The following is a 26,961-nucleotide window of genomic DNA, read 5'->3' on the forward strand; positions in this document are numbered from 1 at the left end:
GGCAGGCTGATGGGCAGCCCATGAAAGTTCAGGTTTGGGCTTAGAGGATTTGGAAGTGCGAAACTGTCTCGGGTACGCCTGACTCTTTGCTTTACCTGGAGAGCGAAAGGAACGAAAAGTAGTACTCTTAGCTTTCGGAGCCGAATGATTAGTACTTGGGAGAAACGCAGTCTTGGCCGACAACAAGTCAATCACAATCTTATTCAAATCATCTCCATATAGTATATCTGCAAGGTCTTCTTAGAGTCCAGGTCCGCCGACCAGGACCGTAACCACAGAATTCGTCGAGCTAGGATAGACGTAGTAGATGCCTTAGCCGCCATAACGCCTGCATCAGTGGTCGCCTCCTGAATATAGTGGGAGGCTGTAGTAATATATGACAGATATTGTCTGGCAGTGTCCGAAAAATTCAGAGGTAGCTCTTCGTCAATAGCTTGAACCCATGCTTCAGTGCCTTTTGCAGCCCAAGAGGCTGCCATAGTGGGTCTATGTAAAGCGCCTGTAAGGGTGTAAATAGACTTCAAGCAACCTTCCACACGCTTATCCGTCGGTTCCTTCAAGGAGGTAACGGTGGTGACAGGCAGAGTAGATGACACCATAAGACGGGCTACATGTGAGTCCACTGGTGGCAGGGTTTCCCACTTGTTACTCAACTCCGCAGAAATAAAAAAACGAGCTATCAACTTTTTAGACAGGGAAAATTTCTTTCCTGGAGAAGACCAGGATTCCAGACGTATGTCAATTAATTGGTCAGAATGTGATAAAACTAATTTAGTAACCTTCTGATGTTTGAACTTATCAGGTCTTTAAGACAAGTCAGGAGGGTCAACGTCATCATTAATCTGAAGAATCCGCTTGATAGCCTCCACTAGGTCAGGGACATCTACCTGTGTTGTAGAATCATCATCAGAAGCAGCGGTATCAGCATCTGATGGATCAGTATATTCCCCATCCGAATCGGAAGAATCATCCGAAATATTAGTAGATTGTGAGGAAGAAATGGCCCGCTTAGATGACCCTTTGGTCCCAGTAGGGCGAGGGTTAGGTTTTTGTATAACCAAGGACTGATTTAATTGCTGTAACAGGGTTGACAGAATATCCGCTCATGGTGGATTAACTACAGGGACAATATGTGGTTGTAATGACACAGGAGGTCCCACGGGGAGGGGGGGCGTAAGCCGTGTTACAATCGTAGTCCGCATATTGGAAAATGCAGCCAAAGGTTGGACTTGATTTGCCACAGGTGCTGCGGGTTGACTAGGGGGGCAGAACACCCAGTACCTGAACCCTCAGCAGAAATCTTTTCCTCAGATAAATCCATGACCTCAGCACTGCATGATGCAGGAGCGTCTGCGGATTTCCCGCCCTGTGTAGCAGACATTATTGGGAATGTAGCCGTAGGGCATAATAGTACAATACAGCCAGACAAACACAATACCTGACAAAAAAAAGCTGTGTTATGTGACCGCAAATGCACAGGACAACAGAGGATTTAAGTGGTATGAGGTGACTGAAACACACAGTGCACCTAGACCCCCAGTGTACAGAATATAGTGATAGCAATATGAGTGGTACACAGAAAAGAATCCACACAGCAGCTATAGGCACACACAGTCACAGATGCAATGCAGAAATTATTACATATAATCAATAAAACTGCACTGGACTAGTAATACTACATATAGCTATGTATGTATACAGATATAACAATGCACAGTAACCACTGGATGTATATCACAGAATACTTATACTAAATATCCATATAGAGATGCACTTGTTCTTAACTAACGCTGTCTAAATGACATGTAGAATACTCAAGTGTTCTGTAAATGCACAGCACTGATAAGGCAGGTGGCTTTACAGAGGAGACAGTGCCCAGCAGACCCAGGATCAGCGCAGCTCTGTGAAATGGCACCCAAACACTGACAGGGAGTGAGAGTGAGAGTGAGTGAGTGAGTGAGTGAGTGAGTGAGTGAGAGAGAGAGAGAGAGAGAGAGAGAGAGAGAAGCAGATCCAGGGCAGGAATACCTGCTGTAGATGGGCATGGTGCTGGGGTAGGGGCTACAGGTCAGCTCCTTATCCCCTCTGCTGGACTTCACCACCGGGTACTATGGAGCCTATATTAAATGGATTTTAGTAAATCCGACCTGTGCGCCCTGCCCTGGTGGATATAGTGGGGTCCCTGCACGGCCACAGTGTCCACGCCAGTGGCGCGGTCCGTCTCCTGGGACCGCGCCCGTATCGCAATTTCGGCGGGTCCCAGTTAGGGGACCCTTTTACCTCCACCCTGAAGTGCGGCCACGCGATCCAGGAGAGAAGCAGTGGTGATGTGTGCCTTATGGGAACCGGAGAGCCTCCGCTGCAAGTACCCATCAACCAGGGTGCGGGAGTATGCAGACCGACATGCCTGTGCTGCAGCTCTTGAAGTCTTCTTTCTTCTATAAAAAAAAGCTCTTTTCAGGGCTGCCTAGCGCAGCCCCACCTGTTAGCTACCAACTTACAAACTGAGCTCCAGTGCCTGGAGGCGGTGCAGTGCATCCTGGGAACACTCAAAGCTTTAGCCTGTTGGTGCCTCGGATCAAGATCCAACTCTACACCCCCATGTTATTCCCTGTGGAATACCAGTGTACCCCGCTGCGGAAAATAAGAATTTACTCACCGGTAATTCTATTTCTCGTAGTCCGTAGTGGATGCTGGGAACTCCGTAATGACCATGGGGGAATAGCGGGCTCCGAAGGAGGCTGGGCACTCTAGAAAGATCTTAGACTACCTGGTGTGCACTGGCTCCTCCCACTATGACCCTCCTCCAAGCCTCAGTTAGGTACTGTGCCCGGACGAGCGTACACAATAAGGAAGGATTTTGAATCCCGGGTAAGACTCATACCAGCCACACCAATCACACCGTACAACTCGTGATATGAAACACAGTTAACAGTATGAAACAATAGAGCCTCTCAACAGATGGCTCAACAATAACCCGATTTAGTTAACAATAACTATGTACAAGTAATGCAGATAAACCGCACTTGGGATGGGCGCCCAGCATCCACTACGGACTACGAGAAATAGAATTACCGGTGAGTAAATTCTTATTTTCTCTAACGTCCTAGTGGATGCTGGGAACTCCGTAAGGACCATGGGGATTATACCAAAGCTCCCAAACGGGCGGGAGAGTGCGGATGACTCTGCAGCACCGAATGAGAGAACTCCAGGTCCTCCTCAGCCAGGGTATCAAATTTGTAGAATTTTGCAAACGTGTTTGCCCCTGACCAAGTAGCTGCTCGGCAAAGTTGTAAAGCCGAGACCCCTCGGGCAGCCGCCCAAGATGAGCCCACCTTCCTTGTGGAATGGGCATTGACAGATTTTGGCTGTGGCAGGCCTGCCACAGTATGTGCCAGTTGAATTGTACTACAAATCCAACGAGCAATAGTCTGCTTAGAAGCAGGAGCACCCAGCTTGTTGGGTGCATATAGGATAAACAGCGAGTCAGATTTTCTGACTCCAGCCGTCCTGGAAACATATATTTTCAGGGCCCTGACAACGTCTAGCAACTTGGAGTCCTCCAAATCCTTAGTAGCCGCAGGCACCACAATAGGCTGGTTCAGGTGAAACGCTGACACCACCTTAGGGAGAAACTGGGGACGAGTCCTCAATTCTGCCCTATCCATATGGAAAATCAAATAAGGGCTTTTACAAGACAAAGCCGCCAATTCTGATACTCGCCTGGCAGAAGCCAAGGCCAATAACATAACCACCTTCCATGTGAGATATTTCAGATCCACGGTTTTTAGTGGTTCAAACCAAAGTGATTTTAAGAAAACTCAACACCACGTTGAGATCCCAAGGTGCCACAGGAGGCACAAACGGGGGCTGACTATGCAGCACTCCTTTTATAAATGTCTGAACTTCAGGTACTGAAGCTAGTTATTTTTTTAAAGAAAATCGACAGAGCCGAGATCTGTACCTTAATGGAACCCAATTTAAGGCCCATAGTCACTCCTGCTTGCAGGAAATGCAGAAATCGACCTAGTTGAAATTCCTCTGTTGGGGCCCTTTCGGCCTCACACCATGCAACATATTTTCGCCATATGCGGTGATAATGAGTTGTTGTAACCTCTTTCCTGGCTTTAGTAAGCGTAGGAATTACTTCCTCCGGAATACCCTTTTCCTTTAGGATCCGGTGTTCAACCGCCATGCCGTCAAACGCAGCCGCGGTAAGTCTTGGAACAGACAGGGCCCCTGCTGCCGCAGGTCCTGACTGAGTGGCAGAGGCCATTGGTCCTCTGATATAAATTCTTGAAGTTCTGGGTACCAAGCTCTTCTTGGCCATCCACGAGTATCGTTCTTACTCCTCGCCTTCTTATTATTCTCAGTACCTTTGGTATGAGAGGCAGAGGGGAGAACACCTAAACCGACTGGTACACCCACGGTGTTACCAGAGCGTCCATAGCTATCGCCTGAGGGTCCCTTGACCTGGAGCAATATCTTTTATAGCTTTTTGTTAAGGCGGGACGCCATCATGTCCACCTGTGGCCTTTCCCAATGGTGTACAATCCTATTGGAAGACTTCTGGAGGAAGTCCCCATTCTCCCGGGTGGAGGTCGTGTCTGTTGAGAAGATCTGCTTCCCAGTTGTCCACTCCGGGAATGAACACTGCTGACAGTGCTAACACATGATTTTCCGCCTATCGGAGAATCCTTGTGGCTTCTGCCATCGCCATCCTGCTTTTTGTGCCGCCCTGTTGATTACATGGGCGACTGCCGTGATGTTGTCTGATTGGATCAGTACCGGCTGGTTTTGAAGCAGAGGCCTTGCTGGCCTCAGGGCATTGTAAATGGCCCTCAGATCCAGAATATTTATGTGTAGGGAAATAACCTGACTTGACCAAAGTCCCTGGAAGTTTCTTCCCTATGCGACTGCCCCCCAGCCTCAAAGGCTGGAATCCATGGTCACTAGGACCTAGTCCTGTATGCCGAACCTGCGGCCCTCTTGAAGATGGGCACTCTGCAGCCACCACAGTAGAGATACCCTGGTCCTTGGAGACAGGGTTATCAGCCTATGCATCGGAAGATGCGATCCGGACCACTTGTCCAACAGGTCCCTCTGAAAAGTTCTTGTATGGAACCTGCCTAATGGGATTGCTTCGTAAGAAGCTACCATTTTTCCCAGGACTCGCGTGCAATGATGCACCGCTACCTATTTTGGTTTCAGGAGGTCTCTGACTAGAGATGACAACTCCTTGGCTTTCTCCTCCGGGAGAAACACTATTTCTGGTTTATGTCCAGAACCATCCCCAGGAACAGTAGACGTGTCATAGGAACCAGCTGTGACTTTGGACTGTTTAGAATCCACCTATGCTGTTGTAGCACTTTCCAAAATAGTGCTACCCCGACTACCAACTGCTCCTTGGACCTCGCCCTTATAACGAGATTGTCCAATTACGGGATAATTACAACTCCCTTTTTTTTTTTGAAGGAGTATCATCATTTCGGCCATTACCTTGATAAAACACCCTCGGTGCCATGTACAGTCCAAACGGCAGTGTCTGGACTTGGTAATGGTAATCCTGTACCACAAATCTGAGGTACTCCTGGCGAGGATGGTAAATGGGGACATGCAGGTAAGCATCCTTGATGTCCCGGGATACCATGTAATCCCCCTCGTCCAGGCTTGCAATAACCGCCCTGAGCGATTCCATCTTGAACTTGAATTTTTTTATGTTCAAGGATTTTAAATATAAAATGGGTCACACCGAACCATGCGGTTTCGGTACCCCAACCCGTGTGGAATAGTAACCCCGTCCTTGTTGAAGTAGGGGCACCTTGAGTATTACCTGCTGGGAATACCGCTTATTAATTGCCTCTAGCACAGCCTCCCTGCTTGAGGGAGTTGTCAGCAAGGCATATTTTAGGAAACGGCTGGGGGGAGACATCTCTAATTCCAGCTTGTACCCCTGAAATACTACTTGGAAGAAACAGGGATCCACCTGTGAGCGAGCCCACTAATTGCTGAAATTTTTGAGGCGGCCCCCCACCGTACCTGGCTACACCTGTGGAGCACCCGCGTCATGGTGTGTACTCACAGGAGGCGGGGGAAGAATCTTGATTCTGGGAACAGGCTGACTGGTGCAGCTTTTTCCCTCTACCCTTGTCTCTGTACAGAAAGGAAGCGCCATTTGACCCGCTTGCTTTTCTGAAGCCGAAAGGACTGTACCTTTTTCTGTGAGGAAACCTGAGGTAAAATTATTTCTTCCCAGCAGTTGCTGTGGATACGAGGTCCCAGAGACCATCCCCAAATAATTCCTCACTCTTATAAGGCTCTCTATGCGCTTTTTAAGTCAGCATCACCTGTCCAGTGACAGGTCTCTAATACCCTCCTGACAGAATGGACATTACATTTATTTTGGATGCCAGCCGGCAAAATATCCCTCTGTGCATCCCCCATATATAAGACAACGTCTTTAATATGTTTTTATGTTTGCCAACTATTATCCCTGTTTGACAGGGTCAGCAACCATGCTGCAGCAGCACTATCTGCAGGTCTCAGTCTAGTACCTGAGTGTGTAAATACAGACTTCAGGATAGCCTCCTGTTTTTTTTATCAACAGGTACCTATTAAAGTGGCCGTATCCTAAGACGGCAGTGCCACCTTTTTTGACAAACGTGTGAGCGCCTTATCCACCCTAGGGGATATCTCCCAGCGTAACTTATCCTCCTGGCGGGAAAGGGTACGCCATCAGTAACTTTTTATAAATTACCAGTTTCTTAACGGGGGAACCCACGCTTTTCACACACTTCATTTATTCATCTGATGGGGGAACAAAACACTGCCTGTTTTTTCTCCCCAAACCTAAAACCCATTTATAGAGGTTAAAGTCAGAAATGTATAACACATTTTTTATTGCCGGGATCAAGTCACGGATTGGATTGTGTATATGTCTCCACCTTGTGGACACTGGAGTCAGACTCCGTGTCGACATCTGTGTCTGCCATCTGAGAGAGCGGGCGTTTTTGAGCCCCTGATGGCCTTTGAGACGCCTGGGCAGGCGCGGGCTGCGAAGCCGGCTGTCCCACAGCTGTTACGTCATCCACCCTTTTATGTAAGGAGTTGACACTGTCGGTTAATACCTTTTACCTCTCTATCCACTCTGGTGTCGGCCCCACAGGGGGCGACATCACATATATCGGCCTCTGTTCCGTCACCATATAAGCCTCCTCATTCAACATGTCGACACAGCCGTACCGACACACCGCAGACACACAGGGAATGCTCTAAACGAGGACAGGACCCACAAAAGCCCTTTGGGGGGACAGAGTGAGAGTATGCCAGCACACACCAGAGCGCTATATACTGCAGGGACTAACTGAGTTATGTCCCCTATAGCTTTATATCTATATATATAATGTATACTGCGCCTAAATTTAGTGCCCCCTCTCTCTTTTTTTTAACCCTTGTAGACTGCAGGGGAGAGCCAGGGAGCATCCCTCCAACGGAGCTGTGAGGGAAAATGGCGCCAGTGTGCTGAGGAGATAGGCTCCGCCCCTTTTTCGCGGCCTATTCTCCCGTTTTTTATGGACTTCTGGCAGGGGTATTTACCTCATATATAGCCCCTGGGGCTATATATTGAGGTATTTTTGCCAGCCAAGGTGTTTTTATTGCTGCCTCAGGGCGCCCCCCCCAGCGCCCTGCACCCTCAGTGACCGGAGTATGAAGTGTGTGAGAGGAGCAATGGCGCACAGCTGCAGTGCTGTGCGCTACCTTGGTGAAGACTGAGTCTTCATGCCGCCGATTTTCCGGACCATCTTCTTGCTTCTGGCTCTGTAAGGGGGACGGCGGCGCGGCTCCGGGACCGAACATCAAGGCTGGGCCTGCGGTCGATCCCTCTGGAGCTAATGGTGTCCAGTAGCCTAAGAAGCCCAATCCGGCTGCAAGCAGGCGAGTTCGCTTCTTCTCCCCTTAGTCCCTCGCTGCAGTGAGCCTGTTGCCAGCAGGTCTCACTGAAAAGAACAAATTCTAAGACTATAACTTTCTAAGAGCTCAGGAGAGCCCCTAGTGTGCATCCAACCTCGGCCGGGCACGAAATCTAACTGAGGCTTGGAGGAGGGTCATAGTGGGAGGAGCCAGTGCACACCAGGTAGTCTAAGATCTTTCTAGAGTGCCCAGCCTCCTTCGGAGCCCGCTATTCCCCCATGGTCCTTACGGAGTTCCCAGCATCCACTAGGACGTTAGAGAAAAGATCTATTTATAAACCACAGGGACTTATACGGAATCACAGACAATGCAAGCGTCATTCCGAATGCCACCTGCTAACGGGATGCCAATACGAATGTATGCACGTATTACAAGACGTATCCTCCTGCATAGGCAAATGCGTGGGGTGGGGGGTTCCGGATGCCAGGAAACCCCCCCTACTCTTGGCATGTGGCTCAAATTATGACAATCGCAGTGGTATAAAATAAGAGTTATGGTAAAAACTCTTATTCTCCAAGGTCCATCTACAGGGAACATTGGGGTGTAGGTTGAGGTGAGGACCAGGCACAAGACAGTTTAAGCTTTTCTGATCGTCGAAGACGTTCCGGTCCTTCCCACTATACCCCGCCCCCACCTCAGGGACTTCAGTTCTGTTAGCAAGCCCAGGCAGGAGCAGGATAACAGAGAGAAGGAAGACTGGTACATACAAGAAACACACTCTCACATGATAGAGAAAACAGTGACCAAGATAAAAACCCAGAGAAGCCAGGTGCATCAGGGTGGGCGACCTGTGGATCCTATGGACCTTGAAGAAAAAGAGTTAACAAGGTAAGTTTTACCATAAAGCTTTATTTTCTTCTTCAGGGTCTATAGTCTCCACAGGGAACAGCGGGGATGTCCCACAGCAGTTGTTTAAGGGAGGGGGCGCTCCTGAGCAGAGAGGAGTATTTGACGTCCATATGAAGCTCCCTGAGATGCAAATGTGTCAAAGGCATAAAGTGTGGACAGAGGACCACGTGGCCGCCTTGCATAGTTGTTCAGCAGAAGCCCCACCGCAGGCTACCCACAAAGGACACACAGACCGAGTAGAGTGAGTGGAGACTATATTTTGAACAGGGAGGTCCGCCTTTAAGTAGGCCTGTGATATAGTTGTGCAAATCCATCTGGCCAGGGTTTGTTGGGCGGCCAGACCCTCTTTTGGTATCCATGTAGGACAAAGAGGGAATCCGTTCGCCTAATAGAATTCATTTCATCCACATAAATATGGAGAGCACGGACCATATCCAGAAAGGCCTTGCCTGTTGAAAGATCCGGAGAATAGCAGGCCGTAACTATTATTTCTTCGTTTAGGTGGCAACTAGAAACCCCCTTGGGGAGGTATCCTGGTGTGGTCCGAAGAACAGCTCTATCCAGATGAAAAATCAGAAAGGGGGGGTGGACAGGAGAGCAAGAGAGAGCCCCTAAATCCGACACCCTTCCGGCAGATGTTCCATGTGGAGACTATGGACCCAGAAGAAGAAAATACTATTACTACAGCTGCACCATATGATGCAGTTTAAAGGAAAAGAGCAGAGCTGCTGCACATGCCCATGCACACAGTTTGCTGTGTGTGTAGATCTGAGTCCTGAATCAGTGCACTGGACCAGAGAGCAGCTACCAGGAAAACAGAGACAGGAGACTTACCATTAGGTGACAGAATGTGAGCTTAGAAAATGCATTACTGGTTCTATTATGTTTGTGTATTTATTTATTATGGTATGTTTAATCTTTTCCTGACCACTTATCTTATTTATATTATTTAAATATGTTTGATACAGCCTATAACCTAGATCAGTCGTCTCAAACCTTAATTGGGGTGTGAGCTACTCAAGAAAAAGGAAACCTCCTGAGAGCTACTAAAGTTTTTGAAAAATAAAATGCTGTACTTGAGTGGGTCTTGGGGCTCTCCCAGTGTTGAGACCAGACTTGTAAATTTTGCTCCCCACTGCCAGAAAAGTTTCTGGCACCCCATCCCATTGACCTGAAAAGTAAAGAAGTAGCTTCAAACAATGGGTGTGGCCTCACTGCAAGGGGCATGGCATTGCAGCAAATTAATACCTTATACCCCAGTTTTGCAGCCTGCATGCCCAGACATTGGCCACCAAAGGAAAAAAAAATGTTACTAGGTTCTTCTACCACTTCGAAGTGACTGTAACCAGTGACGATCATCTCCTGCCCATTGACGCGATTACCAGCTTGTGGTCAGCGTAACAACCAGTGTACCTGCAATAACGGTGAGCAACCAGCAGAGGGAACCGGAGCACTGTGGACAGTCCCCATTGATATCTACTCCAGATATTCTGCAGCAAACGGATGAGCACCAGCAGAGGGAGTTTAAAAGTGGGATTGTTTCAACAAATCTAAGTTTGGAGGTGACGTCGAGGCTAATAACGCATGGTAATTACCATGGTAATTACCCATTCAACAAATGTGTGCACACATGTTCATTTGGAACACTGACGAATTGAGGACACATGAACACATTAAGTGTTTGGAATAATTATTCCTAGCTAGTTCATTATAAAATCAGTGGACATTTCTAGATATCAGGGTCCAAGCCTCTGAATTTTAGTGAATTCCAGATAGCTATAACATATTATGGATTGTTTTAGTTTTTATGCTGCAGCATTGTATGTTAACAAATGAATTTACATTTTTAATGTGAAGATTTTCAGCTGTCTCCATTAATTGATGTGGTCAGCGCTCCTTTTTTTCTACAGGGGGTTATATCCCTGCAGTTAGTGTTGGTTCTTGTCTGATATAAGGAATGCAATTATATAAGGAGCAGCAGATCACACCATTATTTAATCTCCATCCTTGGTAGGGACCAGCGCCTGAGGGTGTATACACTTGTCCATACACCCACGAGTGTGTGGACGGCTGTATATACGTTTAGTGTGGGATTTAGTGTCTTCTACCACTCCCCAAGACTCCAACCTTTACTCCAATGTTCCACATAGTGGGAGATTTAAGACTGCATTTGGAACCCCCACTCTAGAAATTCTTTGTTTACCACTGCTCCTGCGTGATTACACTGCTCCATACCTCCATCCACGAAAGGAGCCACCCTCATTATCACTGCCACTTACATCAACGTAGGTGCAGGAGATATTTCTGAATTTGCATAACAAGTAACTCTGGCTACACGCCCACGGTTCTCTTGCCTTCACACCATCACCCAGAAGTGCCCATTTAGCAGCCACAGAGAAAAGGCTGAGATGTGTACGACTCTGAACTGATCGAGAGTTTGCAAAAATTTCTATGCGAGACCTCCCCATCTCCAAGTATAAGAAATCTCTGCTCAAGCACTTGATCAATGAAGCAAAATCGGTGGTTCCGGTTTATTGGAAAGTCCCCACCTTTCTCCGATATTAGTTTAGTTTCAAATACTTCATATGTACATGGACATAGAAGATCTATCACTTTCTAGCCAGGATATATATCAGGAATTTATTTCCACATGGTTTGCCTGGTTGGAATACAAAGTTCCAGCAAAGTACTGGGCCTGGCTGTGAGGATAGGGCTCGCCCAAACCACCCTATTACAGCATTTTCATACTTCATTGCTGGCCCCAGAGCCAACATTCACTATCGTCATAGACTTATTTTCATCCGACCCTCCACTTCCCCCTCCCCAACCCTTTATTTTATATTCCCCTGAGTTCTTTTCCTGTCTCCCTCCCTTCTCCATCATGTTTCATCCAAGTGTTTTTGTGAGTGGCTATGTCAAAAATTGCACTCACACCGTGATTTTGTACATTTGTGACTGCAAATAAACATTGATTACACAAAAAAAGGCATTCAATTGTCTAAAGCAGTGGTTCCCAACCGTGGTCCTCAAGTACCCCCAACAGTTCATTTTTTCCAGGTCTCCTCACAGGATTGCAAGGGAAATAATTTGCTCCACCTGTGGGTCTTTTAAAATGTGTCAGTGAGTAATGAATACACCTGTTCAGCTGCTAGGTGACATGGAAAACATGAACTGTTGGGGGTTCTTGAGGACTGAGGTAGGGAACCACTGATCTAAAACAATACTGTCAACATATCAACAAAGCAAACTGCACTTGACATTTAACTGCTCTAGTTATAGCAGGAATTCTCAACTCCAGTCCTCATCTACCACCAACAAGCAATGTTTTCTGGATTTTTTTTAAATCCTGCACAGGTGAGTTACCGTATTTTGCTGGCTCAGTAATTTTCCTGCCTGCTTCCCTAGACAGAAATCACCACCTGTTGGGGAATACTTGATGGTTAAGGTTGAAAACCACTGAAAAAAAAAAGTTTTTTTTTCACCCCACATTATGTGTACCTTACTGCAATGTACTATATAATATACTATATACTTGAATTTACTACATTAGTTTTACTGTATTATATATAATGTAATATATTCATAATATACAGTAAAGGTAGTGTAAAATGATGCACAGTGGATATAACAATATGCTTACCTCAGATTCTACTTCCAAGATTTCATCGCCAGCAGATGGCAGCTCTCTCCAGCCAACTATTTTTACGGGCATGCTGGGCTCCACGTTCTTCAGCACGGTGTCGTTTTCGTCCAGCATCACCCGTACCTTAGCCCAGGCTTTCCCTGCCACCAGCACTGCTCCCTCTTTCAGGGTTCCCCTCTGCACAATGGCTGTGGTTACTGGACTGAGGTTGTTAGAAAGAAAAAAAAAAAAAAAGGGATTTATGGTCTTACATGGTTAAATCCTTTTCATTGAGTCCATAGGGGGCAAAGGAGCATTACACTGGTTATAGGCTGGATAGGGAGCGAGGCAGGCACCAAAGAGTTACTTTTTTCTTCCCAGCATGCCTCAGTCTCTCTGTCCCCTATACCGCGCCCTAAACCCAAGGCCCACCAGTTTTAGTTAGCAAGCTCCGGGCAGGAGCGGGAAAGGAGAAGACAGGAAAACCACATCATCCTTAGAGACACACTCACAGGATGACCGGCCACACACCGCCAATTATAGGCAGAAGTACCTGCAGAACAGATGCGCCGGGAGGACGTCCTGTGCCCCCTATGGACTCAAAGAAAAGGATTTAATCAGGCAAGACCATAAATCCCTTTTTCTTATTCGTCCACTAGGGGGCACAGGAGCATTACACTGAGACGTCCTAAAGCTGTCCCCACAAGGGCAGGGACGCGCCAGGACAGCGCAAAGGACCTTACGCCCGAAGGCGTTGACACCTGATGCCAGGAGTCCTATAACCTGACGAAGGTCAGGACAGAAGATCACGAGGCTTCCCTGCAAGCTGTGCAACGGGGACCCACCCAGAAGCTGCCCTGAAACAGCAGAAGGAGCAGAAACTCCCCGGCAAGGGACAGAACATTCACCGTGAAAGAAGACCGGCAAATGGGCAACAAAGCAACCTGGCCCAGGTATTTTGTGAAGCTGGCCAGCCCCGTTTGTGGAAATCCGGACAGTGAGCATTCGGAGGCCCGTCCATAGGCCTGCAGAGAGCCCACAGAACAACCAACGAAGACACCACCGGAGTCAAAAACGGAAATACCCAAAGGACCATGCCCAGGTGAACCCAAAACCTGGAAACCACCGACAAGAAGTCCAAGCCCGTGCAAGGAACCACCCTGGCCAGAGAAAACAGTAGCAAGGGATAAAGGTCCACCAGGGGAGCCAACGCAGTCGCCCTGTGTCCAACGGGTCAAAAGGAGCCGAGTGGAGTGCCCGAAGAACTTGGGACACGTCCCCTGGAGTAACTTGAGAGCTTGCTGTTATTCACTTACAATACCCATTATTAAAAAACACATTTCAATATACTGCCATACCCAGGATTCAAACCTATAACCCGTTGAATTCTAATCATTGAGCTATTATGATCACTATATGAAGCTACTGATAACTTTGTAAAAAAAAATAATCAGCATTGAAATTGAGCAGATCTATGTAATGTGCAGCCACACATCCAATCTCTTGCAGCCACACACTACATAGATCTGCTCAGTCGCAATGCTAATCACCCCTCCACAAAGTACAAGGTAAGCTTCAAATAGAATTCTCTAGCTTAGAATTATCTACCTTTCTCTTTAAGGGCACATAGCTCAATGAATAGTGTGTTTGACTGCAATGCCACAGGCAATGGGTTACAATCCTGGACATGTCAGCATCTTGAAATGTAATAAAGGACAGTGTGACTGAATAACAAAGAAATCTCTAGTTGAGTTCATGAATGTTGTATAGGTATTCCCAACAGAAGGGGTGGGGGTAGGAGAAGGGGCGGTCAGGATATACTGGGCTTCAAAAAGGGGGAATCTGCAAGTGAAAGTAATTAAAACAGATAATTGACAAGTGCCAACCGCGCCCCCTATCCAGCAGCACTATGTGCTGTTCCCCCTCCGCACACACCAAGTTACGGCCCTGACTGGTGGTATAAACAGAAGCCGAACAAGAAGACAGCTCTGATGACTGGGAACTGATCCTGCTGACATTGAAAAACGGACTGCCAGAGCCAAGACCCTACTTCTAGAAGATGAAAGTTGTAGACCCATGTCCAGAACCGCCTGGAGAAAAACCAGCAGGGCTGAAAAGCTGAATGAACAGGGAGCAAAACCTTTGTGAGATCCTTAAGCAATGAAGAGTACCAAGCTCCCTGACAAACCTCAGGCTGAAACAGTCTCCCAGGCTCTGAGCATAGTATGAAGGGCTCGCCTGGAAAATCCCTTGATTGTAGGACGGAGGTTCAGACCCTAGGTTGACCCATAAAAGAGAAGGTTTTGGCCAGGATGCCGACCAGGGCCCTGAGACCGAAGAGGCGGTCCCAAAGGTAGCTCAGTCGATCAGCAATAGAGACGAAGGCCAATAGAAAGGCTCCGGAGATCCACGCAGCCCTGCCGAGAAGGCCGATCCAGAGCCAATCAAAATATCCTACCCTCTATCCACTTGGACCTGCAGATGCTTACAGAGGAATGGCTACTGTGTGAGACATGAACAGGGGAGAAAAGTCATGGCAGGATCACAGCATGGGAACCTGAACTCGGCACCCAGAGGACCTGCAAGACCGCATCATGTCTGTTCTTCAAAGGTCCAAACAGCCACTAGCAGTTGAAACCCTTCCAGGTGCGGACCACACCCGTCGAAAGTGTACGGCCTGGCTATGGCCCGATTAAGCATGCTGGTAATGAACCCAGCCAACCAAGCTGGTCTGACTTGACCATAACCAGACAACCCTAGAAGAGACTGAGCCAAGCCAAGCACTCAGCAAAGAGCCCAGAGCCCCCAGCCCTGGGTGGGGAGCTGGTGAACTGGAGGCGTCCTGCGTCCGTGATACCTGTGACCATAGGAAACCACCGACCCAGCGCTGCGTACTGGCAACAGAGGTGATCAAGTCCCAGTCTTGAATACAGAAGAGCAGGGACATTAGTCCAGGCCGTACTTGAGACACCCTCCTGCGAAGCAGTGGCGCACCCCTTGTGAGAGGACCAGGATCCTGAAATGGTATGTGCCAATGAGACCCATTCTAAGTGTAGATGACAAGGGCGGAACTGAACAGATCCCCTCCTGTGAAACGTGGCTACCGCGGAGCCCAGGGTCTCTGCAATGTAGCTCAGCGGTGGCCAACCTGTGGCTCTTGAGCCACATGCGGCTCTCTTTCTTTCTTCAAATGTGGCTCCTAACATACAAAGTCACATGACCACAACAGATCCGGTAACTACTGCTCTCCAGAAATACACGCAGCAGCACTACGGGGACTTAGAACTGAGGAAGCCAGATACTAGAGATGAGATACCCACCAGCATACAAGAGTACACATAAGGGGCTGCTGCAATGGCATGAATTGGGGGAAGCTCAAGTGACACATGAGGGTGCTGGCTGAAGTGACACATGAGGGTGCTGGCTGAAGTGACAGGAGGGTGCTGGCTGAAGTGACAGGATGGTGCTGGCTGAAGTGACAGGATGGTGCTGGCTGAAGTGACAGGAGGGTGCTGGCTGAAGTGACAGGAGGGTGCTGGCTGAAGTGACAGGAGGGTGCTGGCTGAAGTGACAGGAGGGTGCTGGCTGAAGTGACAGGAGGGTGCTGGCTGGAGTGACAAGAGGGTGCTGGCTGGAGTGACAAGAGGGTGCTGGTTGGAGTGACAAGAGGGTGCTGGTTGGAGTGACAAGAGCGTGCTGATTGGAGTGACAAGAGGGTGCTGATTGGAGTGACAAGAGGGTACTGATTGGAGTGACAAGAGGGTGCTGGTTGGAGTGACACATGGGGGAGCTGAAGTGTATTATGTGAATCTGGATTTTTCAATATATTTTATGTGGAAGTGGCTTTTTCAATGTATTTTATCATGTTGGATCTGGCTTTTTCAATGTATTTTATACCAGGGGCGTGGCCTAGAAAGCACAAGGCCACACCTCATTTTTGCATGTGCGCCTTCGGCTCGATGTCAGCTCTTGGATGTACATAACACATTTTTTTAGGCTCTTTGTCTCTGACTGGTTGGCCACCCCTGATATAGCCTATCCTCTGAAGCTGGGAAAGACAAGTCTGCCCCTCGAGCTTCTAGTCCCTAGGCTGAAGAAGCTCCACCATCTCCTGAACGTGCGCTGTCAAGAACTCTTGAGAAAGAGCCTGGAGAAGGAGGTCGACCAAACGTGGCAAATGCCTGACATCCCTGTGACGCAGATGTGCAGCCACAACCAACCACGGATGTCACTGACCTAAACGGCAATGTCCTAAGTGGCAGCGATGTACCTGCATGCCTAATTTGAGGACAAATAGACAAGCAAACAATCAAAACTGCATCCTAAATGCTCTGGGATGCCATGTAAACTCCCAGTCCCCTAACCCCCTCCGCAGGAAGAGGCACAGGAACTCCTCACGGAACCGGGGGACCTGAAGACCCAGTCAAGACTGGAAATGGAGAACAGGACGATAGGTGGCATGCACCACTGAACCTTACACAGAGATGCTGCAGAAAGCCACCGTAAAATAATGGAGAACCGGGGTAATGACCCTGGAGTCCGGGAGGGAGTCCACTGACTCCTGAAGAGCTTCAGCCTAACCGCTATCCCACGGAATACAGAGCCTGAAATCCACTGAGGATGGTTTACCCTAAAAATCATAGCAAGCCGTGAGAGACCAACTGTCTGTTGTGGTCCCAATCCACTGCAGAGTGAAAGACAGACGTAGCCCCCCCTCCATTCCTGGGAACCCCCTGGAGGAGGACCTGCCCGTCACACGGTAGGCCTGCAGCTGGGTCTGGGAGCTGGATGTCCGGTTACCCAGTGCCCTCAAGCGCAGGGCTGCGAACCCCCTGGCTGACGCTAGGTACCAGAAGAAGCCTGACTCTTAATCCTGCCCTGCAGGGGGAGGAAGTCAAGGACCAAGCTGGTGCAGCTAAAGTATAAACATTGTTATGGAAGCTGCCAGCGTGGAAACCATCTTATCCAAATCCTGTCACAGGAGGGTATCCTCGCCTGCCCTGCAGGCGGCGCAGGACGGAACCATCTAAGTTTTGGTAGGGGTAGAGTCAGTGCCAGTAATGGAGGTACAAGGTGCACCGGGTCACTATCATGAAAACCAACCCCCTGAAGGATAACCCTCCAGTGTCCCTGGCTGCACTCACCTAGTAGGTGAATGCCTTTCTAGATGTAAACCCAAAGTGAGCAACTCTGTCTTACTGATCTCAGAGGTAAAGAGCTCCTGTGTTACCACCTAGCTACCAACTACATTAACTACCTAGGTCCTTGAAAAGGGGGAGTGATATAAAGAGAAGACTGGAGGCACCTGTGTCCATGAGAGGACCAGTGCAGTGCTGCATGGAGCCTTGTAAGGAGGGGGCAAGGTCTGTCTCGCATCATGGCCACTAGCCTGTGTCTGAATTTCCGCTGAATGTAGGGGCAGACCTGGGGCCTCTATTCCTGTATGAGAAGAGCAGTCCTCAGAAAATACTCTCGATTTCCGACCGTTGGATCCATTGTATCTCTGAGGGACCAAGTGTCGAAAATAGGTTTGACCGAAGCCTGAGTAGCCGCATGCCCTGGGCATGCAAGCGGAACCACAGAAAGTCGGCTGATACTATGTACCCACTAGGAGGCTCTAGGTGAGCCGAAGAAGGAAACAGTGGTGAGTCCTTCTGTCCGATCATTGAAATTCGGGGCCAGCACGTACCGTGCGGAGGATTGCCTCCACAGCACCTACAGCCCCCCAGTCCCCCCCCCCCCCCCGTGTCAATAGTCAATATACACAGGGTCAGCACTAAGTGGCAGACCCATCGCTGGAAGGAGGGGCCGTGGAGGGGCAGGGTGAGCAATTAGATGCGCCCATACAAGATGTTGCTACGGCAGGCGTGTCCTGTGGAGGAGCTGGGAAGCAATGGACACCCAGGCTATCACTGTCGGGCCCCTGTGGGGATAGGGGGGAGGAGAAAGAGAGAGAGTGTGCACACCAACTCTGGAAGTGCGAGGCACTAGCTTCCCTGGAAACTGGCATCTGAAAGACATGCAATGCAGTGCCAAACCAAGTGTCAGACAATTGTGAAACAACAGGAGACAAGAGAGTAAAGCATACATGTTCAAATGGATATTAACTTTCAGACCCTGGGTCGTTTCCACACAAGCACGGGAAGAACATACAAACTCCACGTAGTCCGCGCCATGGTGGGAATCGAACCTATGACCTCAGTGCTGGGAGGCAGCGATGCTTACCATTACACTATCTCCCACAGGCACACCAGCTGAAAATACACAGGCACACAGAACCGTTTACGGCTGCGGGTCCTCCAATGCTGTGCGCCGATGTCCTGGAGATCTGCGGCGAAGTCATCGACCCAGTCGACGGTGCTGCCACCAACGGCGCCGGGTGTCTTGTAGTGTCCGTCCACACCGCTGCTCATCTTGTTGTTGAAAAAGAAAAGAAATCAAATAACGTAAATCAGGACTGATATACAACCACCTCATGTAAAAGGTGCATGCTCCTGCCCGGCACCAAAGAAAAAACTGGTTAAGGGAGGTGGGTATAGGGGACAGAGAGACCGAGGCATGCTGGGAAGAAAAAAGTAACTCATTGGTGCCTGCCTCGCTCCCTATCCAGCCTATACCCAGTGTAATGCTCCTGTACCTCCTAGTGGACGAATAAGAAAAAATAAGATTTTACTTACCGGTAAATCTATTTCTCGTAGTCCGTAGAGGATGCTGGGGACTCCGTAAGGACCATGGGGAATAGACGGGCTCCGCAGGAGATAGGGCACTTTAAGAAAGACTTTAGGATTCTGGGTGTGCACTGGCTCCTCCCTCTATGCCCCTCCTCCAGACCTCAGTTAGGGAAACTGTGCCCAGAGGAGACGGACAGTACGAGGAAAGGATTTTTGTTAATGGAAGGGCAAAATTCATACCAGCCACACCAATCACACCGTATAACTTGTGATATACTATCCAGTTAACAGCATGAACAACATAGACTCGGTTCAAACCGATGAAACTATAACATAACCCTTATGTAAGCAATAACTATATACAAGTCTTGCAAAAGAAGTCCGCACTTGGGACGGGCGCCCAGCATCCTCTACGGACTACGAGAAATAGATTTACCGGTAAGTAAAATCTTATTTTCTCTAACGTCCTAGAGGATGCTGGGGACTCCGTAAGGACCATGGGGATTATACCAAAGCTCCCAAACGGGCGGGAGAGTGCGGATGACTCTGCAGCACCGATTGAGCAAACAGGAGGTCCTCCTCAGCCAGGGTATCAAACTTATAGAACTTTGCAAAGGTGTTTGACCCCGACCAAGTAGCTGCTCGGCACAATTGTAATGCCGAGACCCCTCGGGCAGCCGCCCTAGAAGAGCCCACCTTCCTAGTGGAATGAGCCTTAACCGATTTAGGCAATGGCAATCCTGCCGTAGAATGCGCCTGCTGAATCGTGTTACAGATCCAGCGAGCAATAGTCTGCTTTGAAGCAGGAGCGTCAAACTTGTTGGCCGCATACAGAACAAACAGAGCCTCAGTCTTCCGGATTCTAGCTGTTCTGGACACATAAATCTTCAAAGCCCTGACCACATCCAGGGACTCGGAATCCCCCAAGTCCCGCGTAGCCACAGGCACAACAATAGGTTGGTTCATATGAAAAGATGACACCACCTTTGGCAGAAATTGAGGACGAGTCCTCAATTCTGCCCTAGCCACATAAAAAAACAGGTAGGGGCTTTTACATGACAAAGCCGCCAATTCCAAAACACGCCTTGCAGAAGCCAAAGCCAATAACATAACCACTTTCCAAGTGAGATATTTCAATTCCACCGTCTTGAGTGGTTCAAACCAAGGTGACTTGAGGAAACTTACTACCACGTTAAGATCCCAAGGCGCCACCGGAGGTACAAAGGGAGGCTGAATATGCAGTACCCCCTTCACAAATGTCTGTACTTCAGGAAGAGAAGCCAATTCTTTTTGGAAGAAAATGGATAAGGCCGAAATTTGGACCTTTATGGACCCTAATTTTAGGCCCAAATTCACCCGTTTGCAGGAAGTGAAGCAGACGGCCCAAATAGAACTCCTCCGCAGGAGCAGTTCTGGCCTCACACCAAGAAACATATTTTCGCCATATACGGTGATAATGTTTCGATGTCACATCCTTCCTAGCCTTGATCAGGGTAAGAATGACCTCCTCCGGAATACCTTTTTCCGCTAGGATCCGACGTTCAACCGCTATGCCGTCAAATGCAGCCGCGGTAAGTCTTGGAACAGACAGGGCCCCTGTTGCAACAGGTCCTGTCTTAGAGGAAGAGGCCACGGATCTTCTGTGAGCAACTCTTGCAGATCCGGATACCAAGTCCTTCGTGGCCAATCTGGAACAATGAGAATTGTTCTCACTCCTCTTTTTCTTATTATCATCAACACCTTGGGTATGAGAGGAAGAGGAGAAAACACATAGACCGACTGGAACACCCACGGTGTCACTAGGGCATCCACAGCTACCGCCTGAGGGTCTCTTGACCTGGCGCAATACCTTTGTAGCTTTTTGTTGAGACGGGACGCCATCATGTCTATCTGGGGCAGTCCCCACCGACCCACGATCAGTGCGAAGACTTCTGGATGAAGTCCCCACTCCCCCGGATGCAGGTCGTGTCTGCTGAGGAAGTCCGCTTCCCAGTTGTCCACCCCGGGGATGAATACTGCTGATAGGGCGCTTACATGGCCTTCCGCCCAGCGAAGAATCCTGGTCGCTTCTGCCATGGCCACTCTGCTCCTTGTGCCGCCTTGGCGGTTTACATGAGCCACTGCTGTGACATTGTCTGACTGAATCAGAACCGGTTTGTCCCGAAGCAATGCCTCCGCTTGGCGTAGGGCGTTGTATATGGCCCTCAACTCCAGGACGTTGATGTGGAGACCAGTCTCTAGATTTGACCAGTGACCTTGGAAATTTCTTCCCGGTGTGACCGCTCCCCAACCTCGGAGGCTTGCGTCCGTTGTCACCAGGATCCAGTCCTGAATTCCGAACCTGCGCCCTTCTAGGAGGTGAGCACTGTGCAGCCACCACATGAGAGATACCCTGGCTCTGGGAGACAGGGTGATCCTCTGATGCATTTGTAACTGGGACCCGGACCATTTGTCCAGTAGATCCCATTGAAAGGTCCTCGCATGGAACCTGCCGAAGGGGATGGCCTCGTACGATGCCACCATCTTCCCCAGGACACGTGTGCAATGATGCACTGAAACCGTTTTTAGCTTTAATAGGTTCCTGACCAGGAGCTCTTGAGCCTTTTCCATCGGAAGAAACACCTTTTTCTGGTCTGTGTCTAGAATCAGGCCCAAAAAGGTCAGACGCGTTGTAGGGACTAGCTGGGACTTCGGTAAATTGAGAATCCAGACGTGCCCCTGCAACATCCTTACCGACAGTGACACGCTGTCCAGCAACTTCTCCCGAGATTTCGCCTTTATGAGGAGATCGTGCAAGTATGGGATAATTGTAACACCCTGCTTGCGCAGGAGCACCATCATTTCCGCCATTACCTTGGTGAAAATTCTCGGGGCTGTGGAAAGCCCAAACGGCAACGTCTGAAAATGGTAATGACAGTCCTGTACTGCAAATCTCAGGAACGCCTGGTGAGGAGGGAAAATCGGAACATGAAGGTATGCATCCTTTATTTCCAGGGACACCATCCAATCCCCCCCTCCAGGCTGGCGATGACCGCTCTGAGCGATTCCATCTTGAACTTGAACTTTTCAAGTACAAGTTCAGGGATTTTAGATTCAAGATGGGCCTGACCGAACCGTCCGGTTTCGGGACCACAAACAGGGATGAGTAATACCCCTTTCCTTGCTGGAGAAGAGGAACTATGACTATTACCTGTTGAAGATACAAGTTTTGAATTGCAGTCAACACTAACTCCCTCTCTGACGGGGAAGCTGGCAGAGCAGATTTGAAAAACCAGCGAGGAGGCACGTCTTCGAATTCCAGCCTTTATCCCTGAGAAACAATCTCTATAGCCCAGGGATCCACCTGTGAGTGAACCCAGACCTGGCTGAAAAATCGAAGACTCGCCCCCACTTGAGCTGACTCCCCCCGGGAAGCCCCAGCGTCATGCGGTGGACTTTGCAGATGTAGGGGAGGACTTCTGCTCCTGGGAACTAGCTGCATGCAGCTTTTTTCCCTTGCCTTTTCCTCTGGCAAGGAAGGACGATCCCCGTACCTTCTTGCTTTTATTGGAACGAAAGGACTGCATTTGATAATGAGGTGCCTTTTTAGTATGCTGCGGGGGGACATAAGGTAAGAAATTCGATTTACTGGCCGTAGCAGTAGAGACAAGGTCCGAGAGGCCTTCTCCAAACAACTCCTTCCCCTTGTAAGGCAACGACTCCATATGCCGCTTTGAGTCGGCATCCCCCGTCCACTGTCGAGTCCACAGGAGTCGCCTAGTAGAAATAGACATAGCATTTATTCTGGAGCTTAGTAAACAAATGTCTCTTTGAGCATCCCTCATATATAAAGCAGCATCTTTGATATGCTCTAGGGCAGGCCTGGCCAACCTGTGGCTCTCCAGATGTTGTGAAACTACACATCCCAGCATGCCCTGCCACAGTTTTACCATTCCTTAATAGCAAAACTGTGGCAAAGCATGATGGGACTTGTAGTTTTGCAACAGCTGGAGAGCCACAGGTTGGCCAGGCCTGCTCTAGGGTCATTAGAATGGAATCCTTATCTAGGGTTTCAAGTTCCATAGATAAGGAATCTGTCCATGCTGCGATAGCACTACACACCCAGGCCGATGCCATAGCCGGTCTAACAATAGTACCGGAATGTGTGTAAATGTGCTTCATGGTAACCTCCTGCTTACGATCAGCAGGATCCTTGAGGGTAGCTGTATCCTGAGAAGGCAGTGCCACCTTCTTGGATAAGCGTGTCAGCGCCTTGTCTACCTTCGGCGAAGATTCCCATCGTATCCTGTCCTTTTGTGGAAAGGGATACGCCATAAGAATCCTTTTGGGAACTTGTAGTCTCCTATCTGGAGATTCCCAAGCCTTTTCTCACAAGTCGCTTAGTTCAAATGAGGACGAAAAAGTGACCTCAGGCTTTTTCCCTTTATACATGTATACCCTCGTGTCAGGGACAGGGGGTTCCTCAGTGATATGTAACGAATACCTTTCGCCACCTTTGGCTGTAATTTTGCATCCTCATAGTCGACACTAGAATCAGTATCTGTGTCGGTATCTGTGTCAGTGATCTGGGATATGGTGCGTTTTTGAGACCCCGAAGGTCCTGGTGTCGCAGGGACAGGCATGGTCTGACTACCTGACTGATCCCTAGCTTCAGCCTTGTCTAATCGTTTATGCAGTAAATTTACATTTGCATTCAAGACATTCCACATATCCACCCAGTCCGGTGTCGGCGTTGCCGACGGCGACCTGACCATCATGCACCCCCCCTCCTCCTTAGGTGAGCCTTCCTCGTCAAACATGTCGACACGCACGTACCGACACACTTCACACACACACACACACACACACACACACACACACACAGGGAATCTCTATTCTGAAGACAGGTTCCCCCTGAGGCCCTTTGGAGAGACAGAGAGAGAGTATGCCAGCACACACCCCAGGGCTATATGTCCCTGGAGAAAAACACAGAACGTTTACCCAGTAGCGCTGCTGTAGTGTATAAACGCCAATAATGTGCCCCACCTCTACTTTAAAACCCCCTTTCACCGTGTGTCAAGCAGGGGAGAGTCCGGGGAGCTTCCTCTCAGCGGTGCTGTGGAGTGAAAATGGCGCTGGTGAGTGCTGAGGGAGAAGCCCCGCCCCCTCGGCGGCGGGCTTCTATCCCGCTCAAACTTATTAAAAAATGATAGGGGGCTCTTTTATATACATGTACAGTGCCCACCTGTACATGTATATACACTTTTGCCATAGGAGAGGTTTTATTGCTTCCCAGGGTGCCCCCCCTGCGCCCTGCACCCTTACAGTGACCGGAGTGTGTGAGGTGTAGCGGAGCAATGACGCACAGCTGCAGTGCTGTGCGTTACCTCTGTGAAGCACCGAAGGCTTCTGCCGCCTGAGACGTCTTCTGTCTTCGTTTCTTCTGGCTCTGCGAGGAGAACGGCGGCGCGGCTCTTGTGAACGCCCAGGACGAACCTGTGTTCATTCCCTCTGGAGCTAATGGTGTCCAGTAGCCAAGGAATCAGAGCCTAACATTTAAGTAGGTCTGCTCCTCTCTCCTCAGTCCCTCGATGCAGGGAGCCTGTTGCCAGCAGTGCTCCCTGAAAAAAAAGAAAAAATCCTAACAAAAATGCTTTCTAAGCAGGAAACTCAGGAGAGCTCCCTGCAGTGCACCCATTCTCCTCTGGGCACAGGCTAAAACTGAGGTCTGGAGGAGGGACATAGAGGGAGGAGCCAGTGCACACCCAGAATCCTAAAGTCTTTCTTAAAGTGCCCTATCTCCTGCGGAGCCCGTCTATTCCCCATGGTCCTTACGGAGTCCCCAGCATCCTCTAGGACGTTAGAGAAATAATAATAAGCGTAAAGACAAAGACGTAGATTTATCAATCCTTGGAGACTGATAAATTGCACGGTGATAAAGTGCCAACCAATCAGCTCCTAACTGTAATTTTTCAAATATAGCCTGTAACACGGCAGTTAGGAGCTGATTGGCTGCCTGGTACTTTATCACCGTGCAATTTATAACTCCCCAAGGCTTGATAAATCTGGGCCATAGTTATTTCCTTGTGTGAGCATAATGTTATATACCACACTGGTTTAAAAACCTGGGGGAGATTTATCAAAGCTTGGAGAGAGAGAAAGTGGGGCAGATGTACTAAGCCTTGGAGAGGGATAAAGTACCAGCCTATCAGCTCCAGTAATTATTCAAACCTAGCCTGTAACATGGCAGTAAGGAGATGATTGGCTGGCTCTTTATCTCTGTCCATCTCTCTCCAAGGCTTAGTACATATACCCCAAAGTACCAACCAATCAGATCCTAACAGCTATGTTACAGGATGGGTTTGAAAAATGACAGGAGCTGATTGGCTGGGAATTTATCTGTTTCCACTTTAACACCCTCTAAGCGTCGACAAATCCCCCCGCCCCTGGTTCTTATGGCACCAAAAGTGCATCTCCTCATGTCATGTGAGCAGATTCTTGATACATTAGGCAAGGCCTAAAGCTGGCGACATGCACTGGTGTAATCCAGTTTTGCTTCCCAGCTCATTAATGGTCACATATGTGAGTAGTTTGTCTACACACGACCAGTCACAGGTAGCGCTGTAAAGGAGGCACATATACTTCCAGGTCAGCAATGACCTCCTACCACAGTGCATTTTGTTCATGCTGAATAACTGCTTCTGTAAGTGGCCAGAAAATGGCAATGTTGTTAGAGCAGAGTTCAGAATCCCAATACTGTAGAATGTGTGGCCGATAACAAACCTACTAAAAGAGAATCATTATATAGCATGGGGGAATATGTGGTTGGAAGGTGACTGCTATCAGCCTTTGTATGCAGTCATCTCTGGACGGCACTGCCAGGCTGCCCTGAAAGCTAGTAGTGATTCAGAGTATCCAACCGCTAGGTCCCATACAATTAGACTGTTCTCAAGTATTACCAAACTGTATGGCTGACAGTGATACTGTAGGATCGGCAGGTTTCTAGGCACCTTCATGCACCATGGCTATAAATGATACAATGTGGATATATACCCCTTTCCCTTGTCTGTAGATGATTCAATAACTGTTCCTTCCACTAGTCCTGTGGGGTCAGCCTTCAACTCCAGCACCTCTGCTAGGGTGATGATGGCTTCACCTAAGGCCTGCAAGTTTTCTCCCTGCAAAAGATAGGAATATTACACACACAGCCCCCCGTACTTATGACCAGCGACGACATAACTTTGCTATTTAGAGACGCAGCATTTATCCTTGCTGCGGAATTCTTTACATTCTTTAGAAAATAGCTTTTCCAGATCTGCCTAATCTCAACGTGTTGTTACCTTTGTGATAATGCAATCCCATAGTATCAGAACAGTTCTAGGTCTCACAACAAGTGCCATCAGATTTTAGGACATCTTCTATGCAATGCCCTGTACACAGGCGTGTCCTCTAAGATACACCTATCCTTTTGTCCAATGTGGCGCAACCTAGACAATCCAGCAAGAGTAGCGATTCCCGGTCTGGTGTATGTTTTACTTCTTAATTCGCACAGAGTGTACTAAGGGTCTGATTCAGAGTGGTATACAATGTCTGTATTTACGGAGATAAGGAATTACTGCGCATTGTCACGGTCGCACTGCACACGCGCCAAGGTTCCATAGGTATGTCACCCACAGTGACGATTCAGTCACAATGTTATTGACCGTCAAACCCTGTGTGGGGAGGTAATGGAGAGTGCTGGCAAAACTGCAGACTTCGAGTCCACATACACAAAACATGGCGCCGGTGCCTCAATTCCTTAGTAGGATCTGTGACCACCGCTGCGTATCTGTATGCAATTACTAGGATCTGTAAAGCCGCCTGTGGGTG

General features: G+C 48.8%; 1 protein-coding gene across 3 annotated transcripts in view; it reads right to left on the reverse strand.

Annotated features, from left to right (window-relative positions):
- Nucleotides 1-26,961, reverse strand: part of MTIF2 (mitochondrial translational initiation factor 2) — a 138,657-nt gene that overhangs the window by 17,376 nt on the left and 94,320 nt on the right. For all 3 annotated transcript variants that reach the window (XM_063918630.1, XM_063918629.1, XM_063918628.1), the window contains 2 exons: nucleotides 26,146-26,270; nucleotides 12,461-12,665 (listed from right to left, as the gene is read on the reverse strand). In XM_063918630.1, coding sequence (XP_063774700.1) covers nucleotides 12,461-12,665; nucleotides 26,146-26,270 — 330 coding nt within the window. The remainder of the gene's footprint in view (nucleotides 1-12,460; nucleotides 12,666-26,145; nucleotides 26,271-26,961) is intronic.

The sequence above is a fragment of the Pseudophryne corroboree genome, chromosome 4 (genome assembly GCF_028390025.1).
Source record: "Pseudophryne corroboree isolate aPseCor3 chromosome 4, aPseCor3.hap2, whole genome shotgun sequence".
In the NCBI taxonomy this organism is placed as follows: Eukaryota; Metazoa; Chordata; class Amphibia; order Anura; family Myobatrachidae; genus Pseudophryne; species Pseudophryne corroboree.